The sequence below is a fragment of the Balaenoptera ricei genome, chromosome 6 (assembly GCF_028023285.1).
Source record: "Balaenoptera ricei isolate mBalRic1 chromosome 6, mBalRic1.hap2, whole genome shotgun sequence".
NCBI lineage: Eukaryota > Metazoa > Chordata > Mammalia > Artiodactyla > Balaenopteridae > Balaenoptera > Balaenoptera ricei.
In genome coordinates this window covers 122317241-122334016 of record NC_082644.1, presented here as the reverse complement: position 1 = coordinate 122334016, position 16776 = coordinate 122317241, and the positions used below count along the sequence as shown (strand labels likewise).

At 67.5% G+C, this 16776-nt stretch overlaps 2 protein-coding genes across 2 annotated transcripts; both read right to left on the bottom strand.

The window, feature by feature from the left end:
* Positions 1 to 1979: 1979 nt before the first annotated feature.
* On the bottom strand, positions 1980 to 4257 carry LCNL1 (lipocalin like 1). Its single transcript, XM_059926704.1, is given in 6 exon segments — positions 1980 to 2005; positions 2278 to 2379; positions 2656 to 2797; positions 2918 to 2965; positions 3652 to 3795; positions 4159 to 4257. Coding segments are annotated over 6 exon segments (561 nt in total).
* Positions 4258 to 5747: 1490 nt separating this feature from the next.
* PTGDS (prostaglandin D2 synthase) lies at positions 5748 to 9268 on the bottom strand. The gene is made up of 7 exons (XM_059926635.1): positions 9009 to 9268; positions 8001 to 8140; positions 7814 to 7890; positions 7144 to 7260; positions 6903 to 7004; positions 6257 to 6282; positions 5748 to 5894 (listed from the first exon to the last, which is right to left on the bottom strand). Exons 1-6 carry the CDS (start codon positions 9120 to 9122, stop codon positions 6257 to 6259), a joined length of 576 nt encoding a protein of 191 aa, XP_059782618.1. The 5' UTR covers positions 9123 to 9268; the 3' UTR covers positions 5748 to 5894.
* Positions 9269 to 16776: the final 7508 nt, after the last annotated feature.

Genomic DNA, 16776 nt, shown 5'->3' with positions numbered 1-16776 from the left:
TGGGACCCACTGGAGCAGTTGTGAGCAGAGGAGGGTGCCAGCTGACAGATCTTACACACGCAGCCCTGGGCTTCCGGGTGGAGAACTGGCTAAAGTCTGCCCCCGTGTGGCCGGAGCAGGGCATGCAGGACTGGGCTGATCCGCAGGTGCCAGGGGCATGACCCTTCCTGGGTCCAGAGAGGCCCTGGGGGGCTGCCCCCCAATGGGCCGTGAAGGGCAAACTGCATCTCCTCACTCCAGATCCTTCCCAGGGTACATGGGAGGGACGAGTTAGTGGGGAAGGAAGGGGCCGAGAGCCTGCTGGAGAGTCTTCCCCCCATCCCGCCCCGCCTTAAATCCCTGCTCTTGGGCAATTTCCACCACATCTTCTCTTGTTCCGCGTGGAAGCTGAATGGCAACCGATAGATCAGTTGATCAATAGACCAACTGGGAATTCCCTGGCGGTCCAGTGGTTAGGACTCGGCACTTGCACTGCCGGGGGCCCCGGGTTTGATCCCTGGTTGGGGAAGAGAGATCCCACAAGCCACACAGTGGCCAAGGGCAGAGAAAAAAAAAAGCAAGTTGACTAGATGAATGGTTCATCACCAGTCTCTCTCTGCAGATGCCTCTGCTGGTTGGCAGGTGGCATCTTGGGTGGGAGGTGCTGATCTCTGGGCCTTCCCACCTGCTCCCACATAGTGGGACTGGTGTCAGGCTGGGGGGAGCGGGGAGTGTCTGCAGAGGGCCAGAGGCTGGCAGGTCGGCCAGGCAGCAGAGGCAGCGGCAGGGCCTCCAGGTGTTGGGTGCAGGTATGGAGGGGCTGTCTGCGGTCCCTGGGATGTGGGGCTCTTTTTCCCAGTGACCTCACCGTCTGGTAGGACAGGGCTGTGTTTCTAAGGAAAACTGGCTAACCAACTGAAGAGCAGAAATGATAGTATAACAAACCGTCAGCCAGATGGAACCATGATCAACATTTTGCCATATTTACATCTGGTATGATTTTTTTCTGAACTAGTTACGTGACAAATATTATGCCATTTTACCCTCAAATTCTTCAGGACCAGTCCTTGAAGGACCACGCTATTTCCCTCATAAACACAACGGCAGGACAGAGCTCTGCCTTGCGGGCGGGGGTCAAGGGAGAAGGGGTGCCGGAAGGCCGCCTGGGGTGAGAAGCAGCACAGACCCCCCTCGGGCTGCGGTTTGGGAGGACCCCAGGGCCCGAGGAACCCAGGCACGCGCTGGGTGTGGGTCGGGCATGGCTCTGTCTGGCAACTGCACGCAGGTCTGTGCCGCGGAGCGAGGGCAGCACCCCTGGCCTGGCGCCCGGGGCCAGCAGGGGACCCAGAGAAGACACTGTGATGCCCTGTCCAACCGCTGGAGGATCCTACCACCCGTGGAGCCAAGCCTCGGCCCCTCCCGGGCCTAACGCCTGCCTGGGTGGCGGGGCAGGGTTGCCCTGGCGAGGGGTCCCGCTCCAGTCCCTCTGGGTCCCCGGAACCAGCCGTGGAGGGGCCGCCCTGCGGGGTTGGAGCCTGAGCCCCGCACTGTCCCTATCTGGGCGGGTCCCAGGCCTCAGGGAGACCCAGAGCGCCCCTGCCCCGGTCCACACGGCTCCTCTGCCCCATCCCCCTATTCCTGCCCCCACCCAAGAAAAGCACAGCGCTGGCTTTTCGAGACTGTTTATGGTGCTGGGGCCTGGGGGTGGAGGGAGGCCGCCGCTCTTTGAGGAGGGCTGGGTACCCGGAGCCCCGGCATCACGGCCCTCTTCTCCAACCCCTGGGCTGGGTCCCTCACTGCAAACCAACCGGGCAGCAGCTGTGGGGAGGGGCGGGGTCCTCTCACCTCCTCCTGCCCTCCCTGGGCCCACCCCGGGGCCCCACTCTGTCCCTCCCCGCCGCTGCCCCAGGACGGAGGACCCCCAGAGTGCAGCCCTCTGGCCGGGAGGGGCCTCCCTGGGTCAGCAGGGCGCTGGGTCCGGGCCAGCCCCACGCACTCACCTAGGCGAGGGTGCCGGCACACTGGTCTGTGGAAGAGAGCAGGGCCCGAGGAAACACCCAGTGCCCCCTCCCCGGGCCGGAGGCTCCACACCCTCCCCGGAGTAGCCAAGCCTCCCGGCCTGTGACCCCCTCCTGAGGGGCACCTGGCCAGGGCACCGCCCACCCTCCCCTGGTCCTCCTGTTCTGGGTCCGGGGCCAGTGGAGTGAGCCTTGGGGCCTGGCTCCCCCCCAGCCCCCCGTCAGGGTCTAGGGTCTTTCAGCTCCTGCAGCCCTGAGCCGGCGGGGGAACAGCGCTCACCTGACTTGGGCAGCAGGGCGCCCTCGCTGGGGTTCAAGCCCGCTTGGGGTGCCAGCTGCTGCATCTTCTGGGCATCTTCAGGAAATAGCTCTGGGGCCCGGGCTGAGAGCAGGGAGGGCCGGTGAGCAGAGGGGCAGGGCTGGGAGGTGGAGGGGGAAGTGGGGAGCAGGGGGCGGGGAGGGACCCCAAGGAGACACTGGGAGATGGTGGTTCCACCTGCCACCGAGTCAGAGCTTGCTGGGAAGGGCACGTGGGCACTACAGACCAAAGCTTGCATGTGGCCCCCAGAGAAGGCCATGATGGGCTGAGGGGCGCGTCAGGAGTGCTGCCCCTCAAGCTGGGTCACCCACCACCCACCACCCACCACCCACCACCCACTGTAGAGCTGCAGCCGGACGCTCCTAACGTCCCCCTTCTGCGTCTCGGAGTACAACACGGCGAAGTGCTTGTAGCCGGTGAAAGCCACCCGGATGTTGGTCTGGGCCATGGCTGGGGAAGCGAGAGCCTGCTGAGCTGGGCGCTGGCTCAGGACGCCCCGTCCCCTCCTCACGGCCCTGGCCGAGCCGGCCCTGCCACTGCCCACCCTCTGTCTCCCTCCCGGCACTGCCCGCCGCACCCGCGCCGCTGAATGCCCGTCCACGGCATCCTTGGTGAAGGTCGCGTCCATCTTCTGGCACCGCCATCGGGCCTGGGAAGGAGGACCCGAGCAGCCTGTGCAGCAGCCCCTGCCAGGCCGCTGCGGCCCCGCTGGGCCCCGTGAGGACGCTGCCCGACCCCGACACAAACGGCTGCCACTTAGGTGCTGCTGACGGCCGCGCGTGGGCAGTGGTGTCCAGCCTGCCCAGGGCGCACCTGTCCCCGCCGTCACATCGATGCTTAATCACGCAGGTGCTTTATAATTCACTTACAGGTCAGGAGACACCCTGGGGGGCAGGGGGACACAGCCAGGGGTCGCGGGGTCTGTGGGGCCTTCCGGTCTCCCCTCCAGACACACACACACACGCACACACACGGGCACACACGCGCGCATGCGCACGCACACATCCACGCACGCACGCACACACGCACGCGCATACACACAGACACACGCACGCACACACACACACACACACACACGCACACGCACAAGGACGCTGCACACACACACGCACACGCACAAGGACGCTGCTCCTCCACGCCCAGGCCTCAGGCGGGCCCCTCCGGGGAGCAGGCGAGCTGCAGCTGCTGCTTTAATGGCCCCGGCAGCCTGGCGCAGGGTCGGGCCTGGCTCTGGCTCCCTGACAGGTCAGGGACACCTCTGGCTCCCACTGGCTCACATCTGACCTCACGCTGGCCGGGCCTACGGCCAGTCCGAGGTGGAGCTCCTGGGATCACTTACGTGGGGTACCCAAACTTGAGGCCCAGGTCGCCGTTGGCCAAGGGGGTCACCAAGACCACGGGCATCTTCACGCTGTCCTTGGAGTCCAGGAAGCCCTGGTCATCTGACACCGCCCCAACCACGTACCAGATGCCCTGGAACTGCAGGGAGGGGACAGGGAGAGCTGGGGGGCAGCCCCTGTGCCACAGCCTCCCTGACCTGGAATCGGGGGGCGGGGGCAGCTGCCACTCATCCGGTCTGAGGCCTGGGGAGTGGCAGTGAGCACAGCCCAGAGGCGGGGCTGAGGGGCCTGCTGTCCCCCGCAGCACACCCACCCCAAGCTGGACGCGCAGACGGACGCGAGCTCTGTCCCCTGTCCCCGGACGTGAGCTAAGCTTGGGCCAGAGAGGGTATGGGCAGGGCTGGGCTGGGCCGCCCCAGCCCTCCGGCCTCTCTGGGTAGAACGCAGCCAGAAGGAGGCTGTCTGTGAGGAGCAGGTCTGGCCTAGGGAAGTCTGGACACACCTGGCTGGTGTCAAGGTTGGCATGGGCGGGGACCTGGGCCTGGCCTGGGGAGGCCGCGAGCAGGGCGGGGGTCCAGCCAATCCGCAGCATCTGCAGCATGGTGGAGGGGGTCTCTTGCCGACCGCACAGGCTCAGGAGCAGGGTAGGAGAGTTGGGGTGGCCTCTCCCACTGCGCCTTCAGGCCCCCAAGACACCCTGGGGCGCTGGCATGCTGGGACAGAGCCCACTGTGATGGGCTCACAATCGGGGTGCACCCTGGAGCACCTTGGCCCGGTGGCCTCCGGCCAACCCCGGCCAGCCCAGGTGTTTCCTCCTGGGGAGGGGCCGTATGCCCCGAAGCAAGGGGAGGCAAAGGCCCGGCAGGCCCTCTGGGACGTGGTCCCCAGCCCTTGGCCAGGCACAGCCTCAGGCCCCCTCCTCCAGGAAGCATCCCAGAAGTTCACCCTCACCTCTGAGCCTCACAACCCTTGGTGCCTGGGCAGGGCCTGGCTGAGGTCTGCCTGGGTGGGGCCTGGTGGGCAGGCTGCAGTAGGCACTGCACATTGTGAGCCAGGAGGGCCCAGGACAGGGGCCTGAGAATGGCCACGCCGGCCGGGAATCTGGGGGCTAGCAAAGGTGAGGGACTGCAGAGGGGAGACCACGCTCCGGGGCTCTGGGTCAGCTTTGGTGCCAGAGGCCTGGAGAGTGGGCAGGGCCGTGCCCTTGAGGCCCAGGCCAGAGGCCAGGGGACTGGGGGCTCTCAGGTAGCCATGGGAGATGGGAGGGTGGCCTGTCTCCAGCCCACTCAGTCAGTCTGTCCCAGTCCAGGGGGGCACGGACACTCCGGCCACCTTCCTCTTTGTCCCCGCAAACCCGTATCTCTGCCCAGCCTGAGTGCACTAATCCCACGCCTTCAAAAACTGCCCTGGGGGCTTCCCTGGTGGCGCAGTGGTTGAGAGTCTGCCTGCTAATGCAGGGGATGCGGGTTCGAGCCCTGGTCTGGGAAGATCCCACATGCCGCGGAGCAACGGGCCCGTGAGCCACAATTACCGAGCCTGCGCGTCTGGAGCCTGTTCTCCGCAACAAGAGAGGCCGCGATAGTGTAAGGCCCGCGCACCGCGATGAGGAGTGGCCCCCGCTTGCCACAACTAGAGAAAGCCCTCGCACAGAAACGAAGACCCAACACAGCCATAAATAAATAAATAACTGATTGGAAAAAAAAAAAAAAAAAAAAACTGCCCTGGGCCTCGGGCCTCTCCTGGCCGGGGGTCAGGGGGCAGGCTGTGGGCACCTGACCAGAAGCGGCTCAGCTGCCGCTGTGCCTCGTGGGGCTGTGGTGAGGTCAGGGCCCCGAGTGGGGCGGGTGAGGGACACGTCGGCGCTTCCCCTAAGCTGTCCTGGCTTCTGACCCGGCCGCGTCTTCCACTCCACCAGGAGCGAGGCTAGCGGGCCCTTGCTCACCCCTTGGGGGTGTCGTGCAGAGCCAGCATCCAAGATTTTACAGAGGGGGAAGGGAGACCCACGAGGGCGGCGGTCAGGTCCCGGGGGCCTGCCAAAGCCAGGCCCAGGGGGGCAACGACTGCAGGACAGACAGACAGAGGCCAGGCTGCTGACTTGCTTCCGGAGTTTATTCTCAGAGCTGGGATAAAGCCCGAGGGGGCAGGGCCAGTGGCGCAGGAGCCGGGGCTGGGGTCTTGGGGTGTTGAAGTAAAAGGCTGAGCAGGGCAGCATGGCCAGGTCCTGAGGGCTGGGGTCACCTGGCCAAGAGAGCAGGACCTGTCGGTGTGGAGACACCGCACTCCCGGCCCCGGGCCCCCAGGCCCCTTCTGGCTGCAGGCCACAGGGGAATGGCCGCCCCAGGGCCCCAGCCCCTGACGGGGGCCTCCCCGCCCTGCCCTCCCCTCCCCTCCCGGTTCCTGTCCCAGCCGCCAGCTCCTCCTACCCCAGCGACCTCGCGGAACCCGGTGGAGCCCCCTCCTCGGAGCAGCAGCCCCGTGGGCCTGGACCAGCCCCGCATGGTGGGTGGGGCTGTGGTGAGCGCGCACCGAGTGAACGAGTGAGTGAAGGTACGCATGGGTGGGCACTGCTGCGTGAAGGCAGCCCCCAGCACCCCACTCACCTACGTGTTCTCCTCCATGCACTTGTCTGCCAAGAAAAGCCCGGGACGGCGGTCAGCGCCCCAGGCCGGGCCACTTCCCCCGCCCCACCTGTCCCCAACCCCCGCGGCCCTGGAGAGCATCTTGGCTGACCCTCAAACTGCTGACTGCATCACCCACCCCCACCCCGGCCCTGCTCCTCCAAACAAAGAGGGGGTCCCGTCCCTCCCTGGGCCCAGAGCAGGCTGCCTGCCCCAGGGCGGCCGTGGGCGCTGAGGCTTCGGGGAGCCCGTGCTGAGCCCCAGTGCGCTTGTCCCTGTGTCCCCAGGGGCACACCCACCCCGCGGGTTTTGTTTCTAGGGCTTGCCCCCCACCAGGCTGGGGACCTATGTATCCGGGGGGCCGACCCGGGGCCTGGCACACAGTGGGTGCGTGGTGAACCCGGGGAGGGGGTGTTTCCTGGAGGAGTACCTTCTTGTGCCCAGCCCAGGGGCTGAAGGCCAAGGTCACGGTGTTGAGGACAGACCGCCCACACTCTGGAGGCCGTGTACCGGTCAGTGGGCGGTCAGCCGGATGAACCCCAGGCCTCAGCCGCCCCCGAATCAGGAGACTGTGTGTCTGCCTCTAATCTGACCTTAATCCCCTCCCGTCAGATTAGCGGCCCCTCACCAGTCTGTGGCAGGAAGACAATGCCATCCTCTGTGAAGCCCTGGGCCTTGGCGAAGGTGGCGAATTTCTCCTTGATCTCAGCTTTGGGGGCCTGGGTGCGGCCTGGGGCAGAAGGAGAAGCCGCTGGCCTCCGTCCGGGAGACCCCTGCTCGGCCCCCACCCCCGAGGCTCGGGGAGTCCCCGAGCTGCCCCGTGGGTCGGGCCTCAGGCCGGGCGGTGGGAGCTGGCGTGGGGCACGTACTGTAGAGCGTGGCCATGCAGAAGTCCTGGCCCGGGCCGCGGAAGCTCTCGGTGTAGAGCAGGGCGTAGGCCTCGTAGTCTGTCTCCACCACCGACACCTCGTGATTGCTGCTCCAGTCTGGGGGCCCAGGAGACAGCCCCGGTTGGTCGGGGACCCTTGGGGAGGGGCGCCCTCCGTGGGCTGGCGCGGGAGGGGGCCCTGGACGCTCCACCCTCTGTCTAGCTGCCTTCCCTGCCCCTCCCCAGCCCCCTGCTTCCTGCCAGCACAGCCCTCGCACAGGCCGGCGTCCCCAAACCAGAAGTCCTGGAGGCCCAGCAAACACACAGGCTCAGAAAATCAGGAGTTCATGGGACAGCCACAAACTCTGCAGCCAAACTCCTCTCGGGAGGAGGAGAGATTCCCAGTGGGGAGGTCGTTCCCGGGCAGGGAGTGAGGAGGGCCGAGGTCCTGGGGCGGAGAGCTGTGGAAGGTGTGGGGGAAGCCTTGGGGGCAGCAGGACGGGGCAGCAGAGAGCTGGGGAGATTCCATCCCGGGGCAGATCCAGGCCGACCCTGGCGGAGCAGCCATCATCCCCCCCGATGTACTGCTGGGCAGGGTGTCACCCAGAGTCCCCGACCAGCAGGTGTCACTCCCGAGTTGACCCCGGGGTCTGGCGAGGGGCCGCACTCACGGGGACTGGTATAGCTGTAGCAGCCTGGGGGGCCTGCAGGACGCAGCAGCAGAGTCCGGGTCTCACACTGGTCTTTCCTGTGGGCAGGTCACCCTCGGGTCAGGGGTCAGGCGGGGGTGGGGGCTGTCCCTAGACCGCGACCATGGGTGGGGAGCTCTCGGCCCCAAAAGCGCGCCCCGCCGCCCACCTGAGGAAGGTAGAGGTGAGGTTGAGGCCGCCGTCCGCCGCGGGGGCCACCACCGACTTGCACATGGACAGCGCCTTCTTCTTCTCCAGGAACCAGCTCGAGTTGGAGGCGAGGCCCGAGGTGAACCAGAGCCCCAGGAACTGCGGCAAACGGCCCCCACCCTGGTCGGCCGGGACCCTCCCGGACGCGCCAGGGTGGGCGCCCCGCTCCTCCCCCTCCCCTCCCCTCCCCCTCCCCTCCCCTCCCCTCTCCCCTCCCCTCCCCCTCCCCTCCCCCTCCCTTCCCCTCCCCCTCCTCTCCAGCCCGGCCCCGCCCCCTCCGCTGGGTCCGGCCTTGCCTGGCCGTGGAGCTGGCGCCAGAGGGCGCCGGGGCCCTCCCTGGAGGGGTCGGAGCAGGGCACGGGGCTGGGAGACCCACTCCGACTGTTCCCGCAGCCCCCGAGGAGGAGCGCGCCGCCGGCGGGTGTGTGTGTGTGTGTGTGTGTGTGTGGCTGTGTGTGTGTGTGTGCGTGCGTGTGTGTGTGTGTGTGTGGGGCTGTGTGTGCGCGTGCGCGCGCGGGGAGGGGGGGGATCGCGAACGCGCGCGCACTCGGTCGCTGCGGCCGGCCGTCCCCTGGCGCCGCCCCGTGCAGCATCCCCGTCTTGGCGCTCGCGCGGAGGTGTGTCCTAGGACCCAGGTGTGGAAGGTGTGCCTGTTTTCCCTGGGCGTCGTGAGCTCGTTGGGCTAACCATGCTGGGTCAGGGATGCCGGGCACGCAGGTGGCCCGCGTGTCGGCATGTGCCGTGTGGGCGCTCGCGGACCCAGCTTCTTCCCTGCCAGTCGGGGGTAATGCACCCGGATCTTGGCTGGCGAACTGCCCGGGAAGGCCTCTCGTGGTCAGCCTCCTCCTCCGGTCCCGCCCTCCTTCCCTTCAGCTCCCCCTTCCCAGGGAGAAAGTTGGGCCCCAGGGAACACCCTGCTCCCTACACGGCCCTGTCCCGCCTTGGGACCAGGCACGGAGCCCCTCACCTTGTCCTCTTGGAAGTTGGGCTGCAGGGCGGCCTGGGCCGGGGTTGGGATCTGCAGGACCGTCAGCATCGCCAGCAGGGCCAGCCCTGTCCACAGCGTGTTCGGAGCGGCCATCCTCCCCGAGCCGAGCGGGCAGCACAGGCAGAAAGGCGGGCAGGAGGCGCGGAGGCCACTGGGGAGACCCCTATTTATGGGCCTGGCTTGGCCTCCACCCAGGGCACAAGGACAGCCCACTGGAGGCTCGTGATGCTGGGGGCAGGACAGGGCAGCTGAGCCCCCCGCAGGGCTGCTTATGTAAGAGGCACTGACTAGGACAGGCCTGGGCGCTGCCACGGCAGGGTGAGCGGGGGCGGCAGCCAGAGGTCCCTGCGTGGCTGGTCCCTTCTCCAGTCCCAGAAAGACCCGCCGCAGCAGCCTGGATGGGGGCAGGGGGCAAGAGCCTCGGTGCCGCCCTGCCTCTGGGGCCCCTGGTCACTTCCCACCGGGGACTGGGAACCGCCCCGCCCCCCGCCCAAGCCCTACCACTGCTCCGTCTCCAAGCCTGGTGACCCTGGGAGGGGAAGCGAGGCCCCGTTGGCACCGTGTGAGTTTGATCCTGAAAGGCCCAGCAGGCCCGGGGGTGACGGGAGACTTGGGCCAAGGTAACGAAGCCAAATCTGCCCCCGAAGCGGAGCCCGAGGGCCAAGTGTGCTGGGCACAGCTTCCCCCCGCGGCCAGCTGTCGGGGCTCTGGCTGGGGGCCCCCTGGGCACCCCTTTCAGTCCGGGGCCCCCCTGACCTTGGGCGGGGGCCCATCCCCCGCACCACGCATCCCCGCCTGCACCAGTCCCGCCCACCCTGGGGAGCTCAGCCTGTCCTGTTTCCTGGGGTGCTGAGGCTGGTACCTCCCCCAGTGGCAGTGGATGAGAGGGTACCTGCCCACCTTACAGAGAGGGCCGCCTCCCTTCAGAGGCCTCTCTGGGTTGATGGGGTCCCGGGCCCTGTTCAAATCTGGCAAGTGTCACCTGTCCCCCTGGTCCTGTCCAAGGCCACCCCAGGCCAGCCGGGGCCTCAGCACAGGACTGAGTGGGGTCAACAGCTCTGAGCAACGGTGAGCGGGGTGGGCGCGAGTATCTATCTGGGGTAGGGGTTGGGAGGGATGAAGCTGAGGAAGGAGGTCCCGTGTGTGGTGCAGACACAGAGGGGACGCAGCTGTGGCCGGTGAGGGGACAGGGGCTGGTCATCCCCAGACACAGGCCCAGCCCCCTGCAGGGCGCAGGCTCCTGCCCCAGTGCCTGGCACCTTCCGCCCGGGAGCTGGATCTTGGCAGCCCTGGCCTCGGGCTTTGGAATGGCCCCAAGCCTGGCCGGAAATAATCGCGGGGGAGGTGTGGGTCAGGTCAACTGCCTGAATGGGACCAGCATGGGCCCTGCCACCCATCTGGTGGGGGCAGGAGGGGGGCATCAGGCCCACGGGGGTCCTGGTGAGGTCAGGGTGCCTGCACCTCAGCCCTGGCTGGACCCCTCGCTGGGGCTGTGAGGCCGGCATGTACCGCCCTTTGTCTCCCCTCCCCAGTGGCCCAGGGGTCTGGGAGCACAGACTCGGGTTTCCTGGGGGGGGGGGGCACCAGGGAGCTCCATCAGCAGGGCTGCCTTGGGGAGCTGCTGGGTGGGCAGTGCCGTGCAGAGGGTCTCCTGCTTTCTCACTGGTGCTGGGGCTGTGGGAGCCTTTGGTGTACCAGGCAGAGGGCAACATGAAGGGATGGGGCAGAGAGAGACAGGAGGCACCTGGGGGGGGAGTATGATGGGGGATGGGGTGGAGGTAAGAAGGGCAACGGTGCAGGGGAGGGGGCAGAGGCAGGCCTGAGACCCCCACCCCTCTGGCCTGGCCTCCCATCAGCTCCTGCCCCTCAGGCACTGTTCATGCTCTAGGCTGTGCGGGGACAGTCCATCAGAACAGGCAGGAGTGGGGACTGATGCCCGGACCCTGCACTGCCCCTGGGCTACCCTGGGAACCCCTTTGTAGCGATGGGGCCTTCTGTGGGCAGGGCTGGGCTGAGGCTGGGGCCCTGGACTCCCCCCCCGCCCCAGGCTCTCCCTCAGGTGCCCCTCCAGCCCCTCACCCAGTCCTCCTGGAACTCGGGCTGCAGGGGACCCTGAGCAGACTGGGGTTGGGGGGGGCTTGGGCCTGGCCCAGGTGCAGAGGACCCAGGGCACGATTTCAGGGCCCAGGAAGTGGGTGCCCAGGCAGCTGCTGGGCCCGGCAGGTCGGGGAGGGGTCCCCCTGAGAGCCCTGTTGATGGGGACACCTGACATCAGCCCCCCAAGGGCCGATGATTCACCTTTCGCCAGGTCCAGGTGGGGTTGGGCCATTGCCAGCAACTCCTGCAAGACTTCTGCCCCTTTCTTCCCTTCCCTTGGGGCTGTGCAGGATGGGGGCTGGGGACGGGAGCAGGAGGGGGCATCCCACAGGCACCAGGACCCCCTCTGTGCTCTCTGGGCCCCTTCGCTCTGCTCTGAGCTTGGCCCCGCGTGTGGTCAGCAGCGCCGGCTGCGCCATCTCTGCCCTCCAGGTGGTGGGTACGTGCTGGGCGTGGGGGTGGTGAGGCTCCTCCCACTGAAAGCCGAGTTGCCCGGTCCTGGCAGACCAGGAGCTGCTCCCTGGGTCTCAGGGGGACAGGCAGGTGGGGTGTCTGAGCGGACCTGTCCCTGACCCGGGAGGGCAGGGTGCCTGCCCTGAGCCCGGGAGCCAGACCCTGGCCTCTCAGGAGCCCACTCCCAGCCCTGGCATCAGGAGAGACCCCCGAGAGGCTGACCTGGGGTTCCCGCCTTAGGTTCCTCCCCGTCTCTGGGCCCATCGCAGAAGCTGGCAGCTCTGGACGTGGCTGGGCTCAGGCCTCCCGTGGGCCTGGCGGGCACGTGAGCCGCAGACGTGGCGGCTCAGCAGTCAGCGGAGCTGAGGCTGCAGTTTCCCTGGAGCCCAAGGCCCAGGCGTGAGGGGGATGGGCATCTGCCCGGGAGGCGAGCTGCTGGGCTACAGGGATGCCAGGAGTTGGCCTGGACCTTGAGAGCTCATTGATGCCGTCCCCCTGCTTCTGGCCCAGCAGGTCGGAGACAAGCCCGGGCCCAGGCCTAGGCTTGATCTCTTTGGGGGGCAGTGACGGGTCCCAGTCCCCAGGCAGTATCCCCCAGGGATGGTTGGCCCTTCAGGGCTGAGGCTCTCCCAACACCTGGTGGCCTCTCGCTGGCCGGTGGCTAATGGAGTGTCCGCTGGTCTTGGATGGGGGACTCACAGGGACCGCATGGACCCCACCTACTTGCTGCTTGGCCATCCGTGCCCCCAGCCTGCGGGAAGGGGCTCTGAGGGAGCACTGAGCTGGTGGGCAGGGGAGGCCCCACTGGACCCCACCTCACCCTTCAGGCCTGTCTCCCGCCCTCCAGAGGTGGCTCACAGCCCCGGAGATCACCCCATCCAGGATGCTCCTCCCATGGGGGGATCCCCAACCAGTAGATTGTAAGTAGAAGAGGGGCAGTGCCCGGGGTCACCTAGAAGCTGCTAGGCAGAATACTCCAGAAAATCACCGAAGGCCTCATCCCCTTTCCCTGCCCGCTTTCCCAGCTCCTGGACTGGTCCAACCTCCAGGGCTGGACTGGTCCAACCTCCAGGGCTGCCCTGGGAAAGACCTGAGGCAGCCCGGTGGAGAGATGGCCGAAGCGGAGAGTGGCCGTGCTCCCTGGTGGGGCACCGGGGCCGGAAGTGGGGGTGGGGTGCTGGGTCTGCAGCATGAGACCACCAGGGCTGGGTACCGACGGGGCAGCCAGCTCAGGGCTCCTCCGGGTGCCAGAAGCTCTCCACACCCCCACCCGGGCTCCCCAGAGGATGGCTGCTCGGAAGTTTAAGGAGGCGCCCCAGACGCGGAGTGTCCCCGAATGAGGCCCTCTCTGAGTTTCTACCCAGACCACACGGGGCCCACTCTTCCCCCTGTGCTGGCCTGGTCTCTGTCTCTTCGTCCCCTCTCTGCTTTGGGTTGGCCACTCTCGACACCTGGTGATGACCATGTCTCCACCTGGCGTCTTCTTTCCCGGCCCAGGAGTTTGGGCTGGTCCAGGAGCCAAAGCTGGGGGAGGGTCAGGGGGATGGGATGAAGCATTGCTGCCAGACCCCAAGGGGCCCAAGAATGGTCATGGCCAACCCGAGGCTACTCCTGGCCAGCAGGAGCCCAGGGCCGGCTGGCTGCCTCTGGGGAGGTAGAGGGGCTGCAGCATTCTGCCTTAGAGAGGGGCCTGGCAGGGCTGCGGGGAGAGCAGCCTGCCCCCCACCACGACCCGCATGCCCCCAGCCTCCCACGGGTGTGACACTCTGGATTAGGGTGACCAGAACAGGTGGCTTCCAGAAGCACCCAGCCCGATGGGGGGTGGTTGGAGCTGAAGCATGTCCCCTCACCTGGGGAAGGCTGGGTGCACGGTCTCTGGGTAGGAGGGGCCTGCGGGCACCACGTCTCCTGGGGGCACCCACGGATGGGCCCTCCTGAGTCACTGCGGCCAGGCTGGGCACCACCGCCCCCCGAAAGGACCCCAAAGCCAGGACTGTTTCTTGTGGGATCTTGCTCATCCAGGGCCTCAGTGGAGTCTCCTGATTCTGGAAGTTTTCTCGCCCCTGTGACTTGACCATGTCAGGCTGGCCCAAGGCTCTGCAGGATCTCCTGGTCCCACCAGGGGAAGCAAGGCCACCCCTTGGGCCCGGGCCTGAGGTCCTTGGACCTGGGCCTAAGTATTCTCCTGCGGTGGGCGCTCCTGCCTTTCACTCACGGCCCAAGGTGACCCCTGGGGGGTGGGAGCCACAGGTCTGAGCAGGGCCTGCAGCAGGGGGGCACCTAGCAGGGGTGGTGTTGGGCAGGGGGCACCTTGGCCAGGAGCGTGCCCAGCCCTTGGGGAGGGGTGCCGGAGAGTTAAGTGGGGACAAACGTCAGAGAGGACACTCAGGCTGCCCGGCCTGGGCCTGCGACCCGGGGCTCTGGGTGCCGCCCGCAGTTCGCCCCGCAGCCCCAGGACGCCACTGTCATCGGGCAGTCCTGCCGGCCCATCCGGGCACCAAATGTTTATTCCTGGTGTGGGAGGGGTGAGGGGGACAGATGTGGCCTCGGGAGACGAGGCACAGGCAAGGCCTTGACTGGCTGTGAGGATGGGGTCAGCCAAGGGCCAGGCTGGGCTCCAGAGGGGGTGGGTCCAGCATTTCACAAGAGGAGCCCGCCTGGGCCATCTGAGAGCGGGGAGGCCAGGCAGAAACGGGGCGGGCGCTGGAGAGAGGGAGGAGAAGGGGGAGATGGGCCCTGAAGCAAGCGGGGAGAGCGAGAGGCCTGGGGGGCAGGGAGGGAAAGGGGCAGGGCCTCAGGCTGCCCCCTCCTCACCTCGGGGGGTACCGCTTGGGCCCCAGGAAGCCCCCAGCGCCCCAGCCTTCCTCACAGCCCCCTCAGGCCTCGCTCTGTGAGGACGGAGCGCTGGTCAGAGGAGCAGCGCCTGTTTGCACAGCCCCTGCCCCCAGCCCAGGCTCCTCAGGCAACGCCGCGGGCCCCAGACTCACTGCAGAACGGGCCGCCAGGCACAGTGGGTGTGCACGTGCTTGTGAGCGTGCGTGCACCCGGGGGCATCCTCCCTGTGCACACGTGTGCGTGTGTGTGTGTGTAAGTGGTATATGCTCATGCGTGAGCTCTGCGTGTGTGTGTGTGGTTATCACGTGTACAGGGCCAGAGGCAGGAAACACAAGGGATGCTGGGAAACGCTCCTGAAGCGAGGGGACAGGGTGACCCAGGGCAGGGGGACCTAGGTGGGGAGGGGGTGGCCTGGGGTGTGGGCACCATGTGGAGGGGGAGGAGGTGGTCGGAGCAGGGGCACCTAGAGGTTTGGGCAGAAGCAAAGGAGGTGCCTGGGTCTGGGGTCCTGGCGCCGGCCTGCGGCCTCCGCACCATGCTCCTGACGCAGTTAAGGGGACCCAGGTCAGGGCCTGTCTCACCCGCTGGGTCTCTTCTGAGGCCCTGAACCTAATTGTGTCTTTGTAGCTTTAACCTTTCATCTCAGGACTGCCCCCTCCCCAGCCCCCCAGCACAAGTCCCACGGGCCTGTCCCCTCCTTCCCTTGGTCACACAGACGGGCCCCTGTGAGTCCTCTCTGCCCTCAGGGTGACCCTCCCCTGCCCTGGCCTCCGCCCTCTGACAAGCTGTTCCCCCTCAGGCCCCTCCCCCGTGCCCCTGGTCCCGGGCCGCCCTCGCTGTGCCCTTGCTTGGCTGCTGCCCTCGCGACCTTCTGCTGCTCGACTGGTCCCGCCTGGGAGCCTCTCCCCGAGCCCCAGCCCCAGCCTTGCTACCTGGCTCCTGACGACCTCCTTACCAGGGGGACCTGGGCCAGCACAGGCGTGTCTGAGGTCTGGCACCTGTCCCAGCTGGGCACGCAGCCCGGCCCCTGCACCTCAGCCCCTCAGGCTCCTGGGCCCCCTCCCCAGTGTCGGCCCCGGTGCCCCGCCCCAGCCGCCTCAGACCTCCCGGCGCTGGTTTGGGGCAAGAAGGCAGTGTGGTCACGGGTGATGCCCAGGCTCTGGACAAACGTGACAAGTTTCTCCCTCAGCTCAAAATTCAGCTCCTTCTTCGGCCCTGTGACCGAGAAAGGGGTGAGGGAGGGAGGCGCCTCCCTCCAGACCGGGCGCCTCTGTCCTCGTGGCCGGGCGAGCTGGGACCTGCCCTCGACCTCCACGTGGAGCACCAGGGAGAAGTGCTGACAGCCGTCTCCACCCCGTGCATCTCCTCCTGCTGGGGGGGGGGCTGCTGATCACGGCCCCCCTCTGGGTGCCCCCCAGGCCTCCCCTGGTTGCCCTGTGACCTGAGGAGCAGTTCTGGGCCCTTCCTGGGTGGGAGACTCACCTTCCAGGCCTCGGAGGGGTCCTGGTCTGGCCGCCCCTGGGGACAGGGTGTGGACCCCGTGTGCGCAGGGTGGGGCCCCGTGGGGAGTGCTAAGGGCGGAGGGAGGAGGCCCCTGGCTGCAGGGGCTTTGGGGACGGGGGGCGGGGCAGGGGGGTGGACCGGGTCGGGGCGGCTCGGGTCCTTCCGGAACAGTCCTGTTCCCACACGTTTCCCACGGCGGCTCATCCCTCAGGGGAGCGTGGCGGGAAGCCTGGCGGATGCAGAAGTCAGGGTGTCCTAGATGAAGCCACCAGGTCACCTAGGCCCGTCTCTCTGCCACCAGCCTGGACCTGGTACCTTCCTCCTTCCAGCCGGGCTCTGGCTGCACCTGCCTGGCTCCTTTCCCCATTGCGGGCAGAGGGAGCGGGTGCCCGGCCCGTGCTGGCCGCCCTCACTCGGGCTGCTGGCCTGCCCACCTGTCTGTACGGGCAGCCCCGCCTCCAGGCAGGGGCTCTGGGTGTCCAGCCTCATCCTGAGGAGAGAGAGGTGATGGCAAAGCGATGGTCGTCCTTGAGCTTGAAGATCGTCGAGGTCATCCTGAATCAGGACTGGTCCTCCCCGAAGGTGCTGCCTGCTGGGCCAAGGAGGGAACTCCGCCCCCGAGAACTGCGCGGAGCTGGGGCTGAGCAGGCCCCAGGAGGCCCGTCCCACACCGCCCGGGCATCCAGGAGCCAGGGGCCCTCTCACCTGGCGGAGGTCCCCGCGCTGGACCTGCCCCGAGGCACTAGCAGGGGCCAGAGGCTCCCTTGGGTGCGGCAGGGACAGAATGACCCTGACCTTCCCGAGCCTCAGTTTCTCCATCTGTGCAGAGGCACTGAGATGTTCCCGCCCCACCGGTCCT